This window comes from Leucopleurus acutus, assembly GCF_964270905.1.
Source record: "Leucopleurus acutus genome assembly, chromosome: 20".
NCBI classification, from domain to species: domain Eukaryota; kingdom Metazoa; phylum Chordata; class Mammalia; order Artiodactyla; family Delphinidae; genus Leucopleurus; species Leucopleurus acutus.
In genome coordinates this window covers 51243642-51264767 of record NC_139162.1, presented here as the reverse complement: position 1 = coordinate 51264767, position 21126 = coordinate 51243642, and the positions used below count along the sequence as shown (strand labels likewise).

The window sequence follows — 21126 nt, the reverse complement described above, 5'->3', positions numbered from 1 at the left end:
GATCGAACCAGGGCCCCCTGCAGTGGAAGCGTGGAGTCTTAACGACTGGACCGCCAGGAAAGTACCAGACTTGTGGATTTTTCAAAATATACTGATGGGGCTTCCCTGGTGGCACAGTGGTTAGGAATACGCCTTCAGGGACTTCCCTGGTGAAGCGGTAGTTAAGAATCCACCTGCCAATGCAGGGGACACGGGTTCGAGCCCTGGTCCGGGAAGATCCCACGTGCCACAGAGCAACTAAGCCCCTGTGCCACAACTACTTAGCCTGCTGTACTCTAGCGCCCGTGAGCCACAACTACTGAAGCCCGTGCGCCACAACTACTGAAGCCCGCACGTCACAACTACTGAAGCCCATGCACCACAACTACTGAAGCCCGCGCGCCTAGAGCCTGTGCTCCTCAACGAAGAGTAGCCCCTGCTCACCGCAACTAGAGAAAGCCCACGCACAACGAAGACCCAACGCAGCCCAAAATAAATAAATAAATATAAATAAATAAACTAAAAAAAAAAAAAAAAGATGAAGAAGGCAGCCAGTGAGCTTGTAGTTCGGACACTGTCAATCTTGGGTTCCAATCCTGCTCTGTGTCCAGGTGATCTGGGCCCTGAGGTAGCCATTCCTGGCCTCTTTTTCCAGATGGCTCAGCTGTAGAAAAGGGACCCCCAGATGCCCACTCTGCTGCTCCTAGCGTCTAAGAGGAAGTATCTAAGAAGTTTGGTCCCAGGACTTCCCTGGCGGTCCAGTGGTTAAGACTTCGCCTTCCAGTGTAAAGGGTGCGGGCCGGATCCCTGATGGGGGAGCTAAGATCCCACATTGCCTTGCGGCCAAAAAACCAAAACATAAAACAGAAGCAATATTGTAACAAATTCAATAAAGACTTTAAAAATGGTCCACATGGAAAAAAGAAGTTTGGTCCCAAGGACTAACCGTAGGAGTTGAGATCAGTTTTGGTCTCCTGCCCAGGGGCCCGGGAGGGGGAGCGTCTCTGGCTCCTGCACAGCGGGCCAAGGCTTGCTGTTATATACACCCCTCCCCCCAAGCTGGGTGTGCATAGGGGAAGGTCGCAGGCTCCCAGCCAGACCGCCGGGCTTGCAGCCCAGTCTGACACTTACTGCATCCCTCGGGGCCTCGGTTTCCTCACCTGCGAGGTGGGACTATCAATTCCCACACGGGGGCTTCTGTGAGATATCCCAGGTGAAGGGCTCGGAGCAGTGCCTTGGTAAGTGTTCTGAAAACGTTAGTCATCGTGTTCCTCTGCTCGGGCTGCATGCAGCCAGCCTTTCAGAACTGAGGCCGTGAGCAGGTGGAAATCACTGGCAAACTTCTTTACGCGGCCAGGACACGTGAGGTCTTCCGGGAGCTTGCAGGGGATTAGAGGATGTTAAGAACTGCCATTCTCCTTCAGTGCTTTATTACGTACGCGGGGGAAGTAGGTCTAGAGCTAGGAAGGGGGGCGGTCCCTCTCCTGGAGATCCCATGTATATGCTCCTCCCCCTCAAACACCCCCAGGGGCCTGAAGAGGGACGGGGAGCATCATCCTAGTTCAGCCGCCGTCACTCCCACTGGCTATGGCAGTCGCCTCCTCGCCATGTCGGTTCCCCACACGGCCGCCAGAGGGCGCCTGGGAAACCTAAAACAGCTCAGCTCTCTGCTCGGAACCCTCCTGGGGCTCCCGCCTCACTCACGGTCAAAGCTGTCATCACCGGTCAAAGCTGTCATCACCGTGGGGCTCAAGATCCTTCAGGATAGGCCCCGTTTGTTCTCTCTGGCCTTACCTCTTGTCTGCACCCCCTTCTTCCCTAGGTTCCAGTCACAGGGCCTCCTCGTTGTTTAACATTCCACCCACGCTCCTGCTTCAGGGCCTTTGCACTGCCTGTTCTCACTGCCTTGGGTGCTCTATCCCTAGATCTCCCCGTGGTTCCCTCCCTTATTTCATGCGGCTCTCTGCTCAAATGTCACCTCCTCAAAGAAGTCTTCCGCTCCCACCTGATCCTGAGGGCCGTCACGTGCAGTTGGGCAGGTTGTTCACTACACAAAGCACTCGCTTGTATGAAGGGGGCTGGACTCCAGGTCACATGCTGCTCTCCAAACTCTAGGAGAAACGGGTGCTGTTTTCTAGTTCACACAAAGGGGTTCTAGGGGATAGCAGCTGCTTTGTCCACTCCTTCACTCTGTGTCATGGATTGAGTTGTGGCTCCCCAAAAGATACATCAATGTCCTAACCCCTAGTGAATCAGGTGTGAATGTGATCTTATTTGGAAATAGGGTCTTTGCAGATGGAATCAAGTTAAGATGAGCTCATACTGGAGTAGGATAGGCTCTAATCCAATATGACTGGCATCCTTATAAGACACACTGAGGTACAGGGAAGATGGCTTGGAAGGAGAGACTGGAGTGGTGCGGACACAAACCAAGGAACACCTGGGAGGGCCAGAGACTGGAAAAGGTAAGGAAGGATCGATCCTCCCTTAGAGTCTCTAGAGGGACTGTGGCCCTGCTCGCACTTTGATTTGAGACTTCTAGCCTCCAGAACTGAGAGAATAAATTTCTTTCTTTTAAGCCACCCACCCAATTGGTGGTACTTTGTTATGCCAGCCATGGGAAACTAACACACCCTGCTTGATTTTCCCCACATCTCTGACACTGTACACGTTTACGGTCAGTCCTCACTGTGAGCAGGTGCCCTATTTGTGAATGAGTCCACGTGTTAAAATGTCTGTGATGCCACAAACTCGCAGCACTTCCATGGACACGCACAGAGTGGCAAAAACGTTGAGTCGCTAAGGCGGCGCCCTTGTACTGGAAATGAAGTATCCTTTTGGGGGTCTATTTAGTGCCACATGTCTCACATTTTTTGTGCTTTTGTTGATTTCGCTGTTTTACTTTTCATATATATATTTTTAAATTTAATTTTTGGCTGTGTTGGGTCTTCCTTGCTGCGCGCGGGCTTTCTCTAGCTGTGGCGGGCCGGGGCTACTCTTCCTTGCAGTGCGCGGGCTTATTGCCATGGCTTCTCTTGTTGCGGAGCACGGGCTCTAGAGCGCAGGCTCAGTAGTTGTGGCGCATGGGCTTAGTCGGATCTTACCGAACCGTGTGCCCTGCATTGGCAGGTGGATTCTTAACCACTGCGCCACCAGGGAAGTCCTGATTTCTCTGTTGTAAGTGGCCCCCAGGTGTAGTGCTTTGTGCTGTCTCAAGTGCTTAAGCACAAGAAGGCTGGGATGTGCCTCACGGAGAAAACACGGGTTAGAGAAGTTTCACTCAGGCACGAGTTATAGTGCCGTTGGCCGTGAGTTCAACGTTAACGAATCAGCACTATACATTAAGTGAGGTGTCTTTAAACAGAAACACACATAAAACAAGGCGATGTCTTGACGGCTTGACAAAAACGTGACCAGAGGCCGGCAGGAAGCTAACCCTGTATTTCCCCCCCAGGAGCGATGGTTCAGTATTTGCTAATTCCGTGTTCCCAGAGACCACAGAACCTTAGCAGGAATGATACGAATCGCCTGCGTTTGGTTGAACTTTTTCACTGTCTGCCTTCTCCACCACCAAGCTGGCCCTCCCAGGACAGGCACTTGTCTTGTTCAGCTGCACCTTGTGCCTGGAACAGGGCCTGGCGCCCAGTAGGGGCTCACATGTGTATGTGGACTAAGCCCTCGCAATCCCCCTCTCCACCCACCTGTCGCCCCTACCCCCGGACTCCAAACAAGTCCCCAGAGACCCGAAAGCAAAGGGGGCCGGGGGGGGGGGCCGTCAGTACAGTTTTAAAAAAAAGGATCGATTTTTAATTTACAAGAGTTCTAAATGTACAGAATTCTCCTTTAAAAAAATCGTTATACACAATAAATACAGTACAAAAAAATTTATCTTACAGTACTAGTTTTGTCTCCAAGATTTCGAAATCTGGCGTGGGTGGCTGGCGGCAGGAAGAACAGAGGGAAGACTGGCTGGGGAGGGGGTGGGAGGAAGACCCCGGTTTCCTGTTTTGGAGGTGCTCGGATTTCAGTCGAGGGACTGGAGGCTTCGCAATCTCTCGTTCTCATTCGAGCGCACACAGAGGGACATAGGACAGGGAGCGGGACGCACACACATGGATGGGACACAGCTGCCCGCGGGCACAGCGCTCCCAGCTGGGGGTCCCGGCATGCAGGCTCACGCCGCCCCTCCCGTGCGTTTCCTTTCTCGGCCTGTGGGGGACGGTGGGGAGAGGCTGAGCGCAGCTCGCAAGGACCTGCCGGCTCTGAGCGCCCTCCACGCAGGGATCCGTGAAGCTACACGGACAGGCCCGGTACCCGGAGACGCGTGAGCAGTCGGGACAGCCAGGAAGCCCTCATCCCTGGCAAAAGCGCACGTGTCCCCCGGTGGGGGGGCGGAGTGTGCAGGAAATGGGAAGAAATAGGAAATGACACACCAGGATTACCCCCTCCTTTGGCAGGGGGATAGTTTACATTACAGCCCCTCCCCTTAATCCACGACCCCCACCCACCAACCCGGCTGAAGCAGGAGGTGGGGGACGAGGCCTTTGTGACTCAAATAACTTAGGCAAGAAAAACTGAAGGGGTCCCCGGCTCGTGTCCCCCAGGAGGCTGAGGTCGGACGCCCGGCTGCCCCCCTCCCCCCTCCCCGCGGCGTCCCTGCGGAGCGAGGGGACAGGGAAGGGAAGACCAGCCCGGTGTTATCTGTTCAACGTCCTGGCGCCGAGGCCACCGTTGTGACTGGAGGGCGGGTAGGCCTCCGGCCTGTGCAGGGGCGTCGGGGAGGCAGGCGTGACCGCCGCCGGGGCGGCGTGTGGGTACGGGGGAGCGGGCGTCCGGCCGGGGGCCTGTTGGAGGTTCAGGATGCTGTCGATGGCGCTCTGGAGGTGTTCCGTGAGCGTGTCGTCCTGCGGGCTGTCGCTGGAGAAGCTGGCCTGGTCCACGTCGGGCGACTCGGACTTGCGCCGCTTGGCCGGGGGCAGCGGGGGCGCCTCCCAGCCGGGCTCCCGGCTGCCGCTGCCCTGCCCGGCGCCGGCCGCGGGTTCGGCCGGGGCGCCCTTCAGCATGCGCTGGTACAGCTCGTCCTCCACCGCCGCCAGCTCGCGGATGAGCCCGCTGGTGGCCTCGTCCACTTTGGTGGGCAGCGGGGCCGGGCTGCCACCCCGGGCTCTGCCCGCCGCCGCCCCCTCGGCCGCCCCGCCGCCCGAGGCCTCCACGTTCTCGCGGTAGGTCTTGCGGAGGGGCAGGCGGGGGCAGTGGGGGGCCGGCGCCGGTGGCTTGCGGTCGGCAGCGGCCGGCGGCGGCGGGTGGTCCACTGTGCCGTTCATCTGGCCGGTGGCGGGGGGCGGCGGCGGGGGCCGGGGCGGGGGCTCGGCTGCCTTGAGGGCGGCGGGGGGTGGCGGCGGGGTCTGGTGCACCGGGTCCAGGGCTGTGTTGTGGACGACCTTGCTGAGTCCGGCTTCCTGTTTGATCTTGAGCTTGAGGCCAATGCGGCTCCGGGCCTCATAGGTCTTGATGGGCGGGCGGTTACGGGAAGGCATCGGGCCGTCCTCGTCGGCGTCCAGGGAGGAGGCAGCGGAGGACAAGGCAGATGAGGACAGGGAGGAGGAGGACGCCCGGGCCCAGCTCACGGAAGGAGAGCCGCCCGCCCCACCGTGCCGGATCACCAGCTTGGTGGGCAGGTGCAGAGGGGGTTGGGTCGGGGCCCCAGACGCTGAGGACGGTGATGGGCCGTGGCTGGGGAGCCGGTGTCCCTCGGAAGAGGCGGCGAGGGGGAGGCCGAGAGAGCGCGAGGAAGACACATACTCATCTGCAGGAGAAGGGGGCCAAGAAAACCCAGGGGGTTAGGGAAAGCACGAGGCGCCTGCAGAGCAGAGCTGCGAGGAGCCGGCGTACAGTGAGCGCCTACTACCTGCCAGGCCCGGGGCGAAGCCCTTGACGCATCGAGTCCTGAGGACATACTGCTAGGTAGGACCCTTTCCCCAATTCCCAAGTCCCCCCAGTGTGCAAGCACAGGTCAGCACCGGAGAGGGGACGCCCCCTTCACTTCTGCAGCCCAGGCACCTCGCTTGCTGCACCCCAGCCCTGGCTCTGCTCCCCTGCCTTTCTATCCCCTGGGGGTGGCAGAATGTTCCCTCCATCCAGGCCAGGATCGGAGAGGTGAAATGGACACTTGGTGATGGAGGAGGAGGAAGGTGAGCTCAGCTTTCTGTGGTTTCAGAGCCGGGAGCACGCGGCAGGAAGGCGGGACTCGGGCGCCGCCCAGTGGTGGGGTGAGGTAAGGCCATGCACCCTGCTCCCGCCCCAAGTCTAATTCGGCGGCTCTGGCACTGGGCACTACGCGGGTAGGAGTGGGGGACTCCGCCTCTCTCCCCTCTCACCAGGCTTCTCCTTGGCCAACTGCTTGTCCAAGGCCAGCGTGGTCTTTTCTTCCTGAATGAACATTCGGTCGATCATTACCATCTCCGCTGAGGGGCTCACCCTCTGAGGCGGGAGAGAAGAGAAGATGGGCAAGTGAAGAGGTGAGGTGGGGGAGGGGACGCGAGCCACCGGCATGGATGGGAACACATTCCAAACTGTCCTTGTGATCCCACCCAGCCCCGCTCCCTCCTTCTTGCCCAGAGGGGGTGAGGGGAAAGGGCAGGGTCCCCCGGGGAAGAAGGTGATGGCCACCCTACCCGGGACTCCTCCAAGAGCAGGAGGCGGTATTTATTGAGCATGGCCTGGGTGCGTTTCAGCAGCTGCGTGGAAACCGTCTCAAACTCCTCGTCCACTGTGGAGGAAGAGAAGGGGTCCGGAGGCCCAGATGTTGGGGACCTAGGGACCCGCAGATGCGCACGGAGCTGGGCGCATCCTGACCCACAGTCAAGGGCGCGTGCAGAGTTGCACTAGCATCTGCTCCTCGGCACCCTCTTCAGTCCTCGCCACCCGCCTCCATACGCCGGGGGCAGGGTGGGGAGAGTCCCAGGGGAGGCCTCACCTTTGTGGTAGTCGTTGGGGGAGGGGAGGGCACCCTGGTAGACGTGGTAGGGCAGGAGGCGATGCAGGGCGTCCTCAAAGGAGGGGAAGGCCGTCTTGTAGTCAGGGTGCAGGACGGAGCCCTGATGTTTGTGCAAATGCTCCAGGAAGCTGGGGGTTGGGGAGGATACCACACACCCACACACACACACAGCACCCACACACACACAAACACACGCGCACACACACACACACAGAGCTGGTGGTGAGGCCAGGAGACAGCAGATCCTGGACCCTGAGCCCCAGGCCACAAGACAGAAAATGACAGGACAGGGAAAGGAACGCTCGGGGAGTATGTGTTAATGGGTGCTGAATGTGCCTGTTCTGCCTCAGTGCATCTCTGGTGACAACCAAAGGCAGTAGGCGCTATCATTATGCCTATTTCACAGATGAGGAAACTGGGGTCCACAAAGGTGAAGTCCCTGACCCAAAGCACCTACAGCGAGGAAGAGGCAGTGCTGGGAGTCAGAGGCCAGAGCTTGAGACTCAGCTTCCATGCAATACCGTCTCCTGCCACCTGGGGTCAGCATGTCCCCGCTCTGCCTCTGACCCAGCAGCAGGCTTGGGGAGGCGGGCGGGGAGGTTGGGCCCCTGGTTGGTTGGTTGATAAGATCCTGTTCTCTCAATGGGCTGTTTTCTAGCCCAGCACGTAAACATGTACGAATGTACATCATACACCAGACATAATGTCCCACCAGACATGCTTGGCTGTACCCTGTGCTCTAGACCAGCAGCCCCTACACATCACGGGGGCAGGACCTGGTCTGGCTGGTGTTTCCAGAATCCAGCACAGGGCTGGGCACCGTATGAGGACACGACCAACTCTCGGTGGAAGGAGGGCAGAAGAGAGGGACAGACCGCAGGCAAGCCGTCCATCCACCCAAACACCGGACCAGCCACGCACCCGTCTCATTACCATCCGTCCATCTACTCACCCAGGCCCCCATGCGTTCTTCCACCCGCCCAAATGCTCATCGCCCATCCCCTGATACGAAGCACTGCCTGCCCCAGGCCTGTTTGCGATGCTGGGGGTGCAGAGGTGACCAAGCCATGCCAAATCCCTCCCTCTTGAAGCCTGCAGCCTAGCTGTCTCATGAGTGCTCCTAACACAGCCTCACCAAATCCTCACCCATCACCCTATTATCACTACTATTCCCACCCCGCTTTCTAGAGGGGGAAGCTGAGGGTCTTCAGGGAAGTGGCACTGCCCAAACCACAGGGCTAATGGGAGGTGGAGGGAAGGCACGAGGACCGGGCACTGAACTCACCAGGCTTCTTTGCTGGGCTGAAGGGTAGGTGGCTTCTTCAGGCTGCTCAACTTGCACTCATACTGCGGGGGTGGGGGGTGGGGGGTGGGAAGACGCCAATGAGAGGTACTGCGACGGAGGAGCCTTCCCTTGGCAGCCTGACCCTCTCTACCCCCCAGCCCGGGACAAAGATGGGAGGGGGCCGACGTCGCCCGAGATGGGGTCCTGGTCCCAGCTGCGGGACGCTCTACCGCAGCTTCAACCTGCGGGGAAGACCCGGGCTGGACACAGTGAGGAGAGGGTGACAGGCAGGCTCGAGCCCTCGGCGCCCTCCACCTGGGTCCCCTCCAGCCCCTTATCCGGCCTGGGCCTCTCGGCCTCCGCCTGGTGTCTCCCTCCCTGCCCACCAAATGGCCCTTGAATCCCTCGTCCTTGTCCGGCATCTGATTTGCAGACTCTTCTCATTTTGCCTAAATCTCTCTCTTGACTTCCCTTGCTCATGCCCGGTCTTCCCTCTCAAGCTCTTTCGAATCTTGGTCTCCGCCTCGGTCTCCCCCAGACCCCGCACACTCCCTGTCTCGTCCCTCCAGCCTGGGTACCACTATCCTAGTTCTCCCCTCAACCTCCCCCCTCCATCTCCGCCGTCTCTGTTTGACTCAGTGTCTCACTGCCCACCCCGCCCTGCCCCTCCGTCTAGGGTCTCACCCCACCTGTCCCGAGCCCATGCAGCCCCTCCTCCTACAGTCAACCTCTCACCTGTTCCAGTCCCCAGTGGCCGTCGGGGTTCTCACTCAAGCCATCTCTCCTATCATCACCCTGTCATTTTGGTGTCCGGGAGGGGTCTCTGTCCAACTATCTCGGTCTCCCGTGTGTCCCCCCCGCCCCGCCCAGACCGTCCTGGTGTCCCACCCATCGCCAGGCTGTCTCATCTGCTCGTCTCTGTCTGCCGGTCAGCACCCCCTGCCCCCCTCCGGTCCCCGTCCCAGTTTCCCGGCGATGTCGCTCGGGCCCTAGCCCTCCACTCTGGTGGCCCCTTACCTGCAGCCCGGAGGACTTCCCTGGCCCAGATGCAGCGGCCTTGGCCACAGTCAGGGTGGGGAGGTTGCTGGCAAAGGCTTTGCTCTCGGCGGGAAGCAGAGGAGGGAGGCCTGGGGACGAGGTGGGGCAGACAGGACTCAGGGGTCACTGGTGCGAAGGTGCCTCCAAAGACGCGACCCTGCACCCCTCACTTCTCTGCTTCTTTGGCCTCAGTGGCTGTGTCAGCCCTGGAGGGAGCGCCCCCGGAGGGACATCTGGAGAGACGGCCCTTCCTCCTCCACCTTCCCTGTCCTGGGAGGTCTGGGCGACCCCTTGGGCTCACGCCCCCAGGCTCTGCCCTAGCCCGTCCTCCCCGGCCCCCAGCCCCCCATCCACCCACCTTCGGGCCCCCCAGCCCTCGTGCGTGGGCCACCTCTCCCCTACCTGCAGTGGCCACGGGCGCCGGGGCCGGGGCATGGCTGGGGGCGGTGGAGGTCCCAGATGGGGCCTGCCCACTGACCAGCCCGGAGGCGGTGGGGCTGCCGAGGGGCCCCAGGCTGGCGGAGGTCTGCGGGGCGGCGGGGGTGCCCACAGCCTTGCTCTGGAGGATGATTCCGGACGGCACCTGAGGAGGGCGACAGGTGGCTGGGGGGCACACGCTAGGAGTGGGGGCGGCCAGGAACCAGGGCTGGGGGCGAAGACAAAGCCATGGAGTGCCAGGGGCTCCAATGGGACTGAAGGTGGGGCGGGGCGGGCGGGGCCGGTCCCTGCCTCCGATTACCTGGTGAAATCTCTCGAGAAGAGCCTTCGGCTGGGGCAGCGCCGGGAAGGGGGTGGCCACCATCTGGAAGGTCCGAGGAGGCGGGGCGGGGGGCGCGGCGGGCTCGGGGACCAGGTGGAGGGTCGGAGGGGGCGTGGGGGACTTGTGGGGCCCCTGGCCAGGGGGGAACTGGAGCTGGAAGTCGGGCGGCGTGGGGGCTGGCAGCCTGGAGGACGTCTCGGAGGAGGAGGCCACGACAGAGGAGGTGGAGGCTGGGGCCAGTGGCCCCTCCAAGGGCTGGGAGGAGGGTCGCAGAGGGGGCTGCGGTGGGCCTGGGGCACTGGGGGCCGGCGTGCTCGCAGGTGGGGGGACGCCCAGCTGGTTCTGGATGACAAAGATGCTAGGCAGAGTTGGGGGGGCCTGGGGCGGAGGGCAAGGGTGCAGGGCGGGCTCTGAGGGTGGCCGGGACAAGCTCTGGGGCTGAGAAGGTGGGCGGGAGTGGGGTCGGGAGGGCGGGCGGGAAGGGGGCCGCGGAGGGTGCGGGGAGGGCAGGTGAGGGCTGTCTCCCAGCGGGGCCTGGTGAGGTAGTGATGGGGATGACGAGGGGCCTGGGCCCTTCAGCGGAGCCGCCGCTGGGATCTGGGCAGGGGAGGGAGGGAGAGCGGAGGGGGCGGGGTCAGAACCAACCTTGGCTCCCGTTGCCCCAAGACACTGGGGACCCCGGCCGCTCCCACCAGAAACCCCCGCTTCTTAGCCATCCCTTGTCCTGAAAGGACCCCACCACCCTTCCCGCCTCTCACTTCTGAACTCCCCACCTCACCGCTCCACCCGCCCCCCTCAAGCCCTGCACACGTCCACCTACCTCATTCCCTCAATCCGCCCCCCACCTTCCCCCACACTGTCTGTCCCCACCTCCGCCTTCCATCCATCCTCCCATCCCCCGACACCTCTGCCCTCCGATCTCACACCCCTCCCCATGTACCCCCCCAGTCCCCCCAGATGAAGGCGAGCTCTGCAGGCTTTGGGGGTAGCAGCATAGGAAGCAGTGGCGGCGGCGGGGGCACTACGCCAGCTGCCCAGCGGATAGGCGGGGGGGCCGGGGAGCGCGAGCACAGCAGCAAGGGGGGGAGGGAGGTGGCCAGGCGGGGGCAGCGTTCCAGCCGCCGGCCCTGGCCCGACCGTCCAGCTAACCCAGGAAAACAGATAGCAGCACAGACACTGTGGCTGCGTACTGGGGCGGGGGGCTGATGGCCGAGGAGCGCACGGCTGGGGACTAGGGGATCCAGGGAGGCAGGGGTAAGGACTGAAACTGAGGGTCAGGGTCAGGCCCCTCTGGACACCAGCCCATGAGTTACGGGTCCCCTTCTAAGTGTCCGTGGCCGCTGCCTCCGTGTGCCTGTGTGGCCGTGGCTGCACGCCTACCTGGGAGCCACGTGAGCCTGCAGGTATGGGCGTGCATGTGTGTGTGCGTGCGTGTGCACACTCATGTGTCAGACTTGCACACACAATCCGGGCACTCGTTCTGTAACACGTACAGTGACCTCGCCTACCACACACCTCAGCCAGAGCGCCTTAGCCCTCTGCACTCTTTTCCCTCAGAGGTCACCTCCCCAAGAACCGTAACCTCAGCAGCTACTGTTGAACCAGCGAGCACCACCGGGTACCTGACACTGTGCTGGTGGCGCCTTTCTGCTCACTGTACCCCAGTGACGGTGCACACTGATCCAGCGTGTACGGCTGGGAACTTGTACCCATTCGTGTGGTCTCTCCACGGTCCCGAGAGCTGTGATGATATTGGACCCATTTCACAGATGAGAAATTGAGGCCAGGGAGCCAAAAGTACTGGTCGAGTCTTGCACAGGTGCTCATCATCTCCCTGGCTTATCTACACCCCCCAGTGAGTGACTTCCAAGCTGAGCAAGGAGGACGCATGCTCAGAGGGCTCGGGGGACTTGCCCAAGGCCACCCACGGCTGCCACGCTCCAGAGCTCGGGCTCTTTGCTTCAAGCCCCCAAAGTGGGCCAACTGACAATTCCGGAGTATGGCTTGCTTTTTAAGCCTCCAGGCTTGGCCCTGAATAACTTCAAAGTTAAAAAACCAACTAACCTATCAACCACTCTCTACGTCCCCAAAGGCTTGCCACCTCTAAGGAGGTATCAGAAGCTTGGACCTTGGCTCTCAAGGGGCTGGTGAGATTGTCACCTGGACAACCGTCTGGAAGGCGGTTTGATCTGGTGGTTTTGAAAGACCCTCGAGTTGACCTGGTAATGCCCCCTCCAGGAATCTGGGATAAGGGGCATTCAGGCGCACGTTCACAGGGCTGGCCACTGTGGGACTATTTACAATAGAGAAAACAGGAGAAGAAACCCAATGGCGGCAGCAGGTGAGTAGCTGAAGTGAGTAAGGGTGAAGGGAGCCGGCCCACTCGACACTTCCCCCCACCCCCCAAGCACAGGCTTCCGAGGGCTTGGTGAAGTGGCAACACAGCCGTGCCAGATGCTAAGGGAGATAAGGAGAACGGTCCATGATGCGATCACTGGACCACTGGCTAGACTGCATTATGGACAGTGGATTTGCTAACTGTATCGTCTCACGGCTAGATGTGCGGAATTTGATAACTCTGCTGTGATCGAGTAAGAGAATGCTCTTATTCTCAAGGGCTGAAATACTATGCTAAAATATTAAGGGGTAAAGAAGCATGATGTCTGCAATTTACTCTCAAATGAGTCAGGGGAAAAAAAAAAAAGTACACATGCTGAGAGGGCTACAGCTAGAGCGATCGCAGCCAGGTAGATATTTACAGCGGGTAAACGTGGCGGGGCAGCCGGCTTCTGAGGCGGCCCCCAGCGATCCCCGCCTCCTCGTATCCAGTCTCCCACATTGTATCAGGGTTGGTCTCTGGTCAAAAGCGGCCAAGAGAACTCAGGAGAAGCGACCACACGTCACTTCCAAGATTAGGTTATACTATAAAAAAGACTGTGGCTGCCATCCTGGGTGCTCTCTTGCGCTCTCTCTGCTGGATCAGGCACTTGGGGGAAGCCAACTGTAGAGCACGTTATGAGCTGCCCTTCGGGGAGGCCTCAGCCTCAGTTCGTCTCTACAGAGGCCCTCCCTCCTGCCAGCAGTTGCATGAGTGCACCATCTTGGAAGCAGATTCTCCAGCCGGGTCAAGCCTTCATTATCACCGCAGTCCTAGTTGATACCTTGACTATAATCTCCTAAGAGATCACAAGCCAGAACCTTCCAGTTAATCTGCTTCCGATTCCTGATCCTTAGAAACCATGTGAGATAAGTTAATGTCTGTTGTTTCAAGCTGCTACATTTGGGGGGGGGTGGTGGTGGTGGTGGTAATTTGTTACACAGCGATAGACAACCAATACATCTGGTCAGAGAGTAAAGAACTCTCATGAGTATTATTCCCACGTACTAGTCTTATAAATTTGCTGTATGTTTGAAATGATTTTAAAATGAAAAGTTTAGTGAATTCCCTGGAGGTCCAGTGGTTAAGACTCCGTGCTTTCACTGCCAAGGGCACGGGTTCAATCCCTGGTCAGCAAACTAAGATCCCATATGGTGCAGCCAAAAAAAAAAAAAAGAAAAAAAAGAAAAAAAAGAAAGAACGAAGAGAAAATTAACCAAAAAAGTTTAAAAATTAAAAAAAGAATCTCATCCTCATTAAAAATACAGAGATAAATACACACTCCCCCCAAACCAAGTCAAAAACCAAATGACATACTGGGGGAAAGAGTTGCAACTCATAGCCTAGACAAAGCTCATCTCTCTCATATACAAAGAGCCTCTAGAAATCACAAATAATAACAAGCAGTGAGAAAAAAGGAGATGATCAGACAGTGTGCAGAAAAAGAAACACAAAAGGCTGAACTGTATCAAGAGATGTTCAACCTCACTTGTAATAAGAGAGACGCAAATCAATACACCCTATGGAACCATGTTCAGGCATCGCATTAGGAATAAACCGTATGTCTCATGAAGACACTCGTGCATTGCCTTTGGGGGTCTAAACTGGCACCATTTGCTACAGCCTCAGAGGAATGCGATTCAGCAGCAGCTGTGCAAATTCTAAGTGCACCTGTGCTTTGAACCGGCAAACAGGCTTCCAGGAAGTGACCAGAGAGATACGCCTGCACATGTGGGAAATGACAGGTGGATGAGTTGTTTACTGCAGCTCTGTGTGGAGGACCAAAGCCTGGACGTGGTCTATCGTGCATCAGGACAGCACTTCCGGGGATGAATGCTCACCCATCCCTATCTGTACAGAGGAATACTTCTCCGCTGTAACAAAGGACCAAGGAAACTCCCCATGTGCTACCCCAAGTAAGTGGATAACGTGCTACCTGCTGGAGAAAGAGAAATGTAAACCCGTATTTGCACGAGGCTGTACATACACAGAGCTGGAAGGAGATAGAAAAAATAAGTGCTGAGGCTATGGGGAAGGGCCGGGGGCTGGGAATGCAGGCATGGGGTGGGATGCTTTTCCCCGTACTTTAAAAATGCTTTTTCATGATCGAACCATGGGACTATAATACCTAATGTCAAAAGGACAAACGTTTTAAATGGATGGGAAGAAAAAAAAGCAAGGCCGAAAGGAAACGTCATACCAAAAACGTTACCAGTGGCTTCTGCGTGCTGGTATTATGGGTGATTTGTTTTTCTTCTTGGTTCTTTTCTGTATTTTCTAAATTCTCTAAAGAAGCAGGAAATTATTTTTATAATCACTTTTTTTTAAGCTCCCACATGAGTGGACTGTTTACTGAGAGATTCCAACTGCCCGTGAGGAGATGGGAAGATGCTCGACTGACGCAGAGAATGAGAGAGAAGCGAAGGAGGAGGAGTGCATTTTTCCGCCTGGCCAGCAGTGAGCCGGCTGCTGATCTGGGGTTGAGGAAGCCGTGGGAGAAGGCCTTCACTGGCACAGACCTCACAGAGGAGCAACCGGTTTGGTCCATAACATGCTTGGGAAGCACTTACAGTCAACCCTCTGTATCCACGGGGATTGATTCCAGGACTCCCTCGGATACCCAAATCCAAGGATGCTCAAGTCCCTTATATAAATGGCACCGTGTGTGCATATAACCTATGCACATCCTCTCGTATATTTTAAATCATCTCTAGATCGCTTATAATATCGAATGTAATGTAAATGCTATGTAAATAGCTGTCTGAGCGCAGCAAATCCAATGTTGCTTTTTCTGGAATATTTTTCCCCGAGTATTTCTGATCCGCAGTTGGCTGAATCCAGGGACGCAGAACCTGTGGATACGGAGGGCTGACTGTATACCCTCTGGTCCAGCCATTCTATTTCTAGAAATTTACCCCTACGGGTATTCTCATGCATGTGCAAAGCCTGATACAAGAATACGTAGGGCAGTGTGGTCTGTTACCAATTCCACGGGAAACCACCTTAAGTATTCATGAATAGGGGACTGAATAAATGAAGACTTGAGTGTCTACGTAATGAAATAAAGACATCAAAAGGGTTGGCAAACTATGGCCCAGAGGCCAAATCTGGCCTGCCACCCGCTTAGCTGACCATTTTGTATGGCCCGCAAGCTAAGAATAGTTTTTATACATTTTTAAATGGTTGAAAAGAAGTCAAAAGAAGAAGAATATTTTCTGACTTGGGACACTGACAGGGGATTCAGATTTCAGTGTCCATAAATAAGGTTTTATTGGAACACGCCCATGCGCATTCATTTATCTAGAATCTAGATCTAGAACTGCTGCTGGGCTATAATGACAGAGACCGGCAAAGCCTAAAATGTTTCCTGTTGGCCCTTCGTGGAAAATTCACCCGGCTTCTTTCACGCCTTCAGGACTTTCAACATGCCCGGCCCTGTTCAAGCACTTTACATACATTAACTTATTTAGCCCTCACAACAACCTATGAAGTAGATGCCACTATCATCCTCCTCGTTTGACAGGTCAGGAAACTGAGGCACAGAGCGGTAAGGGACTTGGTGGAGGTCACAGAGCCTGTAAGTGGCAGGGTCGGGAGCAGAGTCCCTGTTCCTAACTTCCCCTAACAACAATTCTCCGGGACAGTGGTTTTCAAGGCACACCTAGTGCCCATCGGTAATGGCTCTCCCTTTGCTCCCGCGGTGGGCCGCTCAGCGCCGGGCGGGTGCTCGTATGCGTGGCTGGGTTCCTTCCTCCACTCATTTATTTTACAAATGCTCACCAAGCATCTGCTGCAGGCCAGGCACTGTTCTGGGCGCTGGGGAGACAGCAGGGCCTGAACGCACACAACTCTCTGCCTCGTGGACTTTACGTTATAGTGAAGCGTATACGTTACAGAGAGGCATTCACGTTACAGTGAAGACAGTTAACAGGGAAAACAGGCGGCCTGGTCAGAGGGTGGTCAGTGCTATGGAGAAATGCAAAGCAGGGAAGGTGGCAAGGGAGGGCCGGGAGGAGTCAGGAAGGTGACCAACTTGTCCTGGTCTGTCTGGGACCGTCTCAGTTTTAAAACTGAAAGTCCCGTCTCCCGAGATCCTCCTCGGTACTGGGTAAACTGGGCTGGTTGGTCACCCAAGGAGCGAGTCGAGACAAGTACCTGCAGGGTGTGCAACATTAAAGTGGCAGAGTACACGTGTGCCCTGGCCTGGCTCTCAACCACAGCACTCAGAAAAAGGGCTCCTACCAGCCCCACGTTCCAGCCGAGGACGGGAGCTCGTGAGGCTCGGAGAGGGGACTGCCCTTGGCCCCAGGGACCCAGGCCCGGTCCGACCACTCTAGAGACAGTGCTTCCAACCTGAGTCTCTCATGGGCCAGGCGGCCCCTCGCCCCTCCCCTACTCCTGCCTGGTTTTCCTCTCTGGGTAGAGATGACCTGAGGACATCCTGGCCCCATGTCCCTCTGGACTGACCCATAAACACAATAGCTAAGATAATAATAATAATAGCAAATATTTATGGAGTGCTTACCCTGTGCAAAGCACATATTAACTGGTTTATTTGTCCTAACAGACCTATAAAGAAACTATTATTCCCATTTTCCAGATGAGGAAATCAAGGCTCGGCAGTTACAGGGACTCGCCCAGGGTTAGCACAAGGCCTAACACATACGTAGTGCACCCCTTTCCCAAACAACTGTTGATGGAATGAAGAAACTAGTTGCTTCAAGTCACATGGTGAGTAGCAGAGCCTGAGAATGAAATCATGGCTGTTTAAGGCCAAGGCCCAGCTGATTTCTGCCTTCCTGGACCTCGCTTATGTTATTCCCTCCTCTTCCTGCCTACCCTAATCCACCTACCCACCGGTCCTTTTCAAAGGAGTACAACATCCATCCTCTCAAATGCTGATGTGCTAATGACTTATATAAGACAACGGCTAACTTCTCTAATATGTAAAGAGTTTCTACAAATCAACAAGAAAATGACCGTTAACCCCAAATTTGAAAATGGCCAAGGATATGAACAGACAATTCCGTAGAAAGGAAAACACAAATAGCTCTAAATCTATAAAAACCTGCCCCGCCTCATTTACCGTAAAACAAAATGCATATTAAAACAAAACAAGAGACTATTTTCACCTATCTGATCGGCCAAGTTCAATATTGCTGAGGGTGGGGGCAAAAAGGCACCGATCATATATTGCTGATCATCTGTTAAACCAATTTACACTCCAGAGCAATTTGGCAATATCTGTCAAAACTACAAATACATTTGCTCTTAGACCTAGCAATTTCCTTTTAAAGAACTTATCCTACAAAGAGACATATGTAGAGTTCTTCTTTGCAACCTTGCTCAACCACAGCTAAAGACCAAAAGTGATCTAAATTCCCAACGACAACTGATTAAATAAATAATAGTACCTCCACACAATGGAATACTATACAAGAATGAAGTACAGTCTCCAAGATGAACTGTTAAATCATAAAAGGTGCAGAATGCATGCAGAGTACACTATCACTTTGGTAAAAATGGAAGGGAAGGAATCCAGTTGTCATTTTGCTCGTCTATGCGTGGGAAAGGAGTGCAAGAAACTGCCTTGGGAGGGAAAGCAGGAGAGGGGGCTTTGATCTAGACCTCTTGGTATCTTCCTTAAAATGTGAGCTACCTGAAGATTAGTTACCCAGATAGGAAAATGATCATTCGAAGACCTAATCCATTTCCTGCTGTGTGGACCTTGTGTCCCTGACTAGAGTGTGGTCTCAAGCATCCATGACTGTCCGGAGACCCTCAGGAAACATCTGGGGAGCCAAGGAGAGCACCGTTTCCCAAGCCAGCGAGACAGAGAGGCAGGCAGGGCAGCCAGGGAGCGAGCGGAGGGAACGGGGAAGGGGGGCGAGGGGCAGGGCTGGTCTGCGCTGGGACAGAGGCTGCTGGGGTTCGTCTACCTGGGGGGCCGGCGCCGGGGAGGCCTGGCTGTCGGGGGCCTGAGGGCCAAGGCCAGCTCCTTTGGTGACGGGGGTGGTCAGGGCTGGGTCTTGGGCGGGAGGCGGGGCGCTGACTATGACCGAGGCGGGCACGGAGAGGTGGGGGCCCTCTGTGGAGAGGGGCTGCTGGCTCCTCTCCTGAAACAGGCAGCCCGCACAGGGTCAGAGGCCATCCCCACGGACCCGCGGCCTCCCCACCCTGACACCCCGCCCCCACTGATGCACCAGGGAAGCGGGTGGTGGGAACCGGCTGGGGGGCACCAAGGCCGGGGGCTGGGAGGGAGCCCCAGGGTCCAGGAGGCCACACCCCGGGGCAGCTCCGAACCCTCAGTCCCGTGAGTCATCTTCCAGCTCCACCCCAATGTGCATCTCTCCTGTCCCATCTGTCCGTCCATGTCTCAGCCACTCTCTCTGTGTGACCCCTCTCCAACCCTCCAGCAAGTGGGCAGTCTGTCAGCCAGTCACTCTCCTTGTCTGTCTGTCTCTGTGTCAGTCAGTTGGCCCTGTCACCCTCAGGCCTCCTCCTCGGGGACCTGGAGCAGGGGGGCCGTGTCTGAGACGCTCTCCCTAACCCACAGGACCCTCCCACCCGCTGCTTCAACCACACCCGGTTCCAGCTCTTGGCCCCTCTCCACGCAGACCCCCGCCCCTGCCCGGCAGCCCTGGTTACCTGGGGCAGGAACATCTGCAGGGAGTCCTGAGTGAGGATGGCCGTGGCGGCGGCAGAGGGCGGCTGCCCCAGGACCATCTTCTCCGGGCTGGACGCCAGGCCTGGGCTGGGCTGGGGGGTGGAGGCCTGAGCCGGGGCGGCCTGCGGGGCGGGGCCCTGTGCGGGCTGCTGCTGTTGCTGTGCCTGTGGCTGCTGGAGGCCCAGAGGCAGCGGCGTGCTGACCGCGGGGGACGCCTGGGGCGCCGTCTGCACTGCGAGGACAGGCGCGGCCTCCCCAGCGGCGGCGGCGGCAGGGGTGGCGGGCTGCACCAGACCGTCGGGGGCGTTGAGCATAGCCACGGCGCTGGGGGGCAGAGTGACCCCCTGGAGGACGGTAGTGGCGGCGGGGCCGGTGGGTGCCGGCTGGCTCTGTGTGGGCAGGCTGCCCGCGGCCAGCGACACGGGCATCTGGAAGAGTGCTGGCTGGCCCACCTGGATGGGGGCCGCCGAGAGGATGTGGGCTGCGCTGTGGGCCCCGGAGTGGGGGGCCAGCACAGGGCCCAGGCTCAGCGGGCCCGCCAGGTTCTGGTTGGTGAGGATGGGGTTGGCGATGAGCTGTCCGCCCGCGTGGGGGGCTGCGGCCGCCAGGATCTGCCCGCCCACGTTGGCCGGCAGGGCCGAGAGCGGCTGGGGGAGCTGGACTGCCGACGTGCCGGGCAGCAAGAACTGGTTCTGGCCCGGCAGCATGTGCTGGGCGGGGATGACGATGCTGCTGCCTTGATTCAGGAGGTGCACGCTCATGGGCTTGCTCAGGGCCCCGGGGGGTTGCGGCGGGGCCCCGCCCGTGGTGGTGGCGGGAGGCTGCTTGAAGACGTTCGCCTGGAGGGCAGGCGCCGGGAAGCCCGACAGCACCACGTTCTGGCCGGCCTTGCCCGCCGCCATGAAAGTCAGGTTCTGGGGGGCCTTGGGCTGCTGTGGGAGGCCCCCTGCCTCACCCTGGATGGTGAGCGTGGCGCCCGCGGGGGCGAACGGCTTGGGTGTCAGCTGGTAGAGCTTGGGGGGCAGCACGCCGGCAGGCTTGGGCTGGATGGGCGTGGGCGTGCGGTGCAGGATCACGTTGGGCGCCGGAACCAGTGGCGACGTGCCGAGGCCCGGGGCCACCGCCAGCGGCTGTCCCGAGGGCGCCCCGCTGGCCGCGGCCGTGGCGGCTCCCGCCCCTCCGAACACCGAGTTCCCATTGAGCGTGGTGGCCACGGCGGCAGGGAGGTTCTTCTGGATGACCAGGCCAGCCCCCTGCGGCGAGACGCCGGCCGATGCCAGGGTCACTGGCTCTGAAGGGCCAGCTGCCGAGGCCAGATAACCGCTGACGGGCACCTGCTTGGCCAGGAGCTGGGAGGTGGGCGGGTTGAGTGCCATGACGGGCTGGCCCACCACCTGGATGGGAGCCAGGCCGAGAGTAGCCGCCGCGGCGCCCCCGGGGCTGCCGTTGGGCAGGCCCTGAAGGCCTGGGATGGGCTGCAGGGTCACGTTGCCCAGGCCCACGGGCTGCAGGAAGGGCTGGACACTGAGGGCTTTGCTGACCACGTCCTGGGGCGGCACCAGGGCCTGGTGGGTCAGCACGGTGGGCGGGGCCTGCAGCCCCAGCAGGTCAGCCCCACCCGGGAAGAGGGCCTGGGGCCCCGTGGCCACGGCGGCAGCCCCTCCGGTCCCCGCTGGGCCAGCCCCGCCATCCGCAGGCTGCAGCGTGGGCAGCTGGAAGGGGCCCAGGTCCAGCTCAGCCTCGGCTTCGAGTGTCTGCTCGGTGATGTTGGCCTCCTGGAGGCTCTGCTGGAGGATGTCACAGGGCTGGTCGGTGCCCCCGCCGCCCCCGCCCCCCGCCGCCGGTGAGCCCAGGATATCATCTTCCAGGAAGTCGAGGTCCACGCTGGGGGCCGGCTGGCTGGGCTCTGGGTTCAAGTGGTTGCCAGAAGCTTCTTGCACGTGGAGCTGGAGGCAGGTAAGGTGTGAAGGAGAGAGCCGAGGTTAGCAAGGGGCCAGGCTCGGCACCGCGGAAGCAAAGGGCA

At 58.4% G+C, this 21126-nt stretch overlaps 1 protein-coding gene across 1 annotated transcript in view; it reads right to left on the bottom strand.

The window, feature by feature from the left end:
• Positions 1-4676: 4676 nt before the first annotated feature.
• The window catches only part of BICRA (BRD4 interacting chromatin remodeling complex associated protein), a gene marked incomplete at its 3' end in the record, with an annotated part of 28561 nt that continues 12111 nt past the window's right edge, over positions 4677-21126 (bottom strand). The window contains exons 6-15 of the mRNA XM_082862677.1: positions 19085-21049; positions 18376-18552; positions 10039-10656; positions 9702-9882; positions 9279-9388; positions 8262-8323; positions 6956-7104; positions 6654-6748; positions 6357-6459; positions 4677-5785 (exon numbers count right to left, since the gene is read on the bottom strand). Coding sequence (XP_082718803.1) covers positions 4677-5785; positions 6357-6459; positions 6654-6748; positions 6956-7104; positions 8262-8323; positions 9279-9388; positions 9702-9882; positions 10039-10656; positions 18376-18552; positions 19085-21049 — 4569 coding nt within the window. The remainder of the gene's footprint in view (positions 5786-6356; positions 6460-6653; positions 6749-6955; positions 7105-8261; positions 8324-9278; positions 9389-9701; positions 9883-10038; positions 10657-18375; positions 18553-19084; positions 21050-21126) is intronic.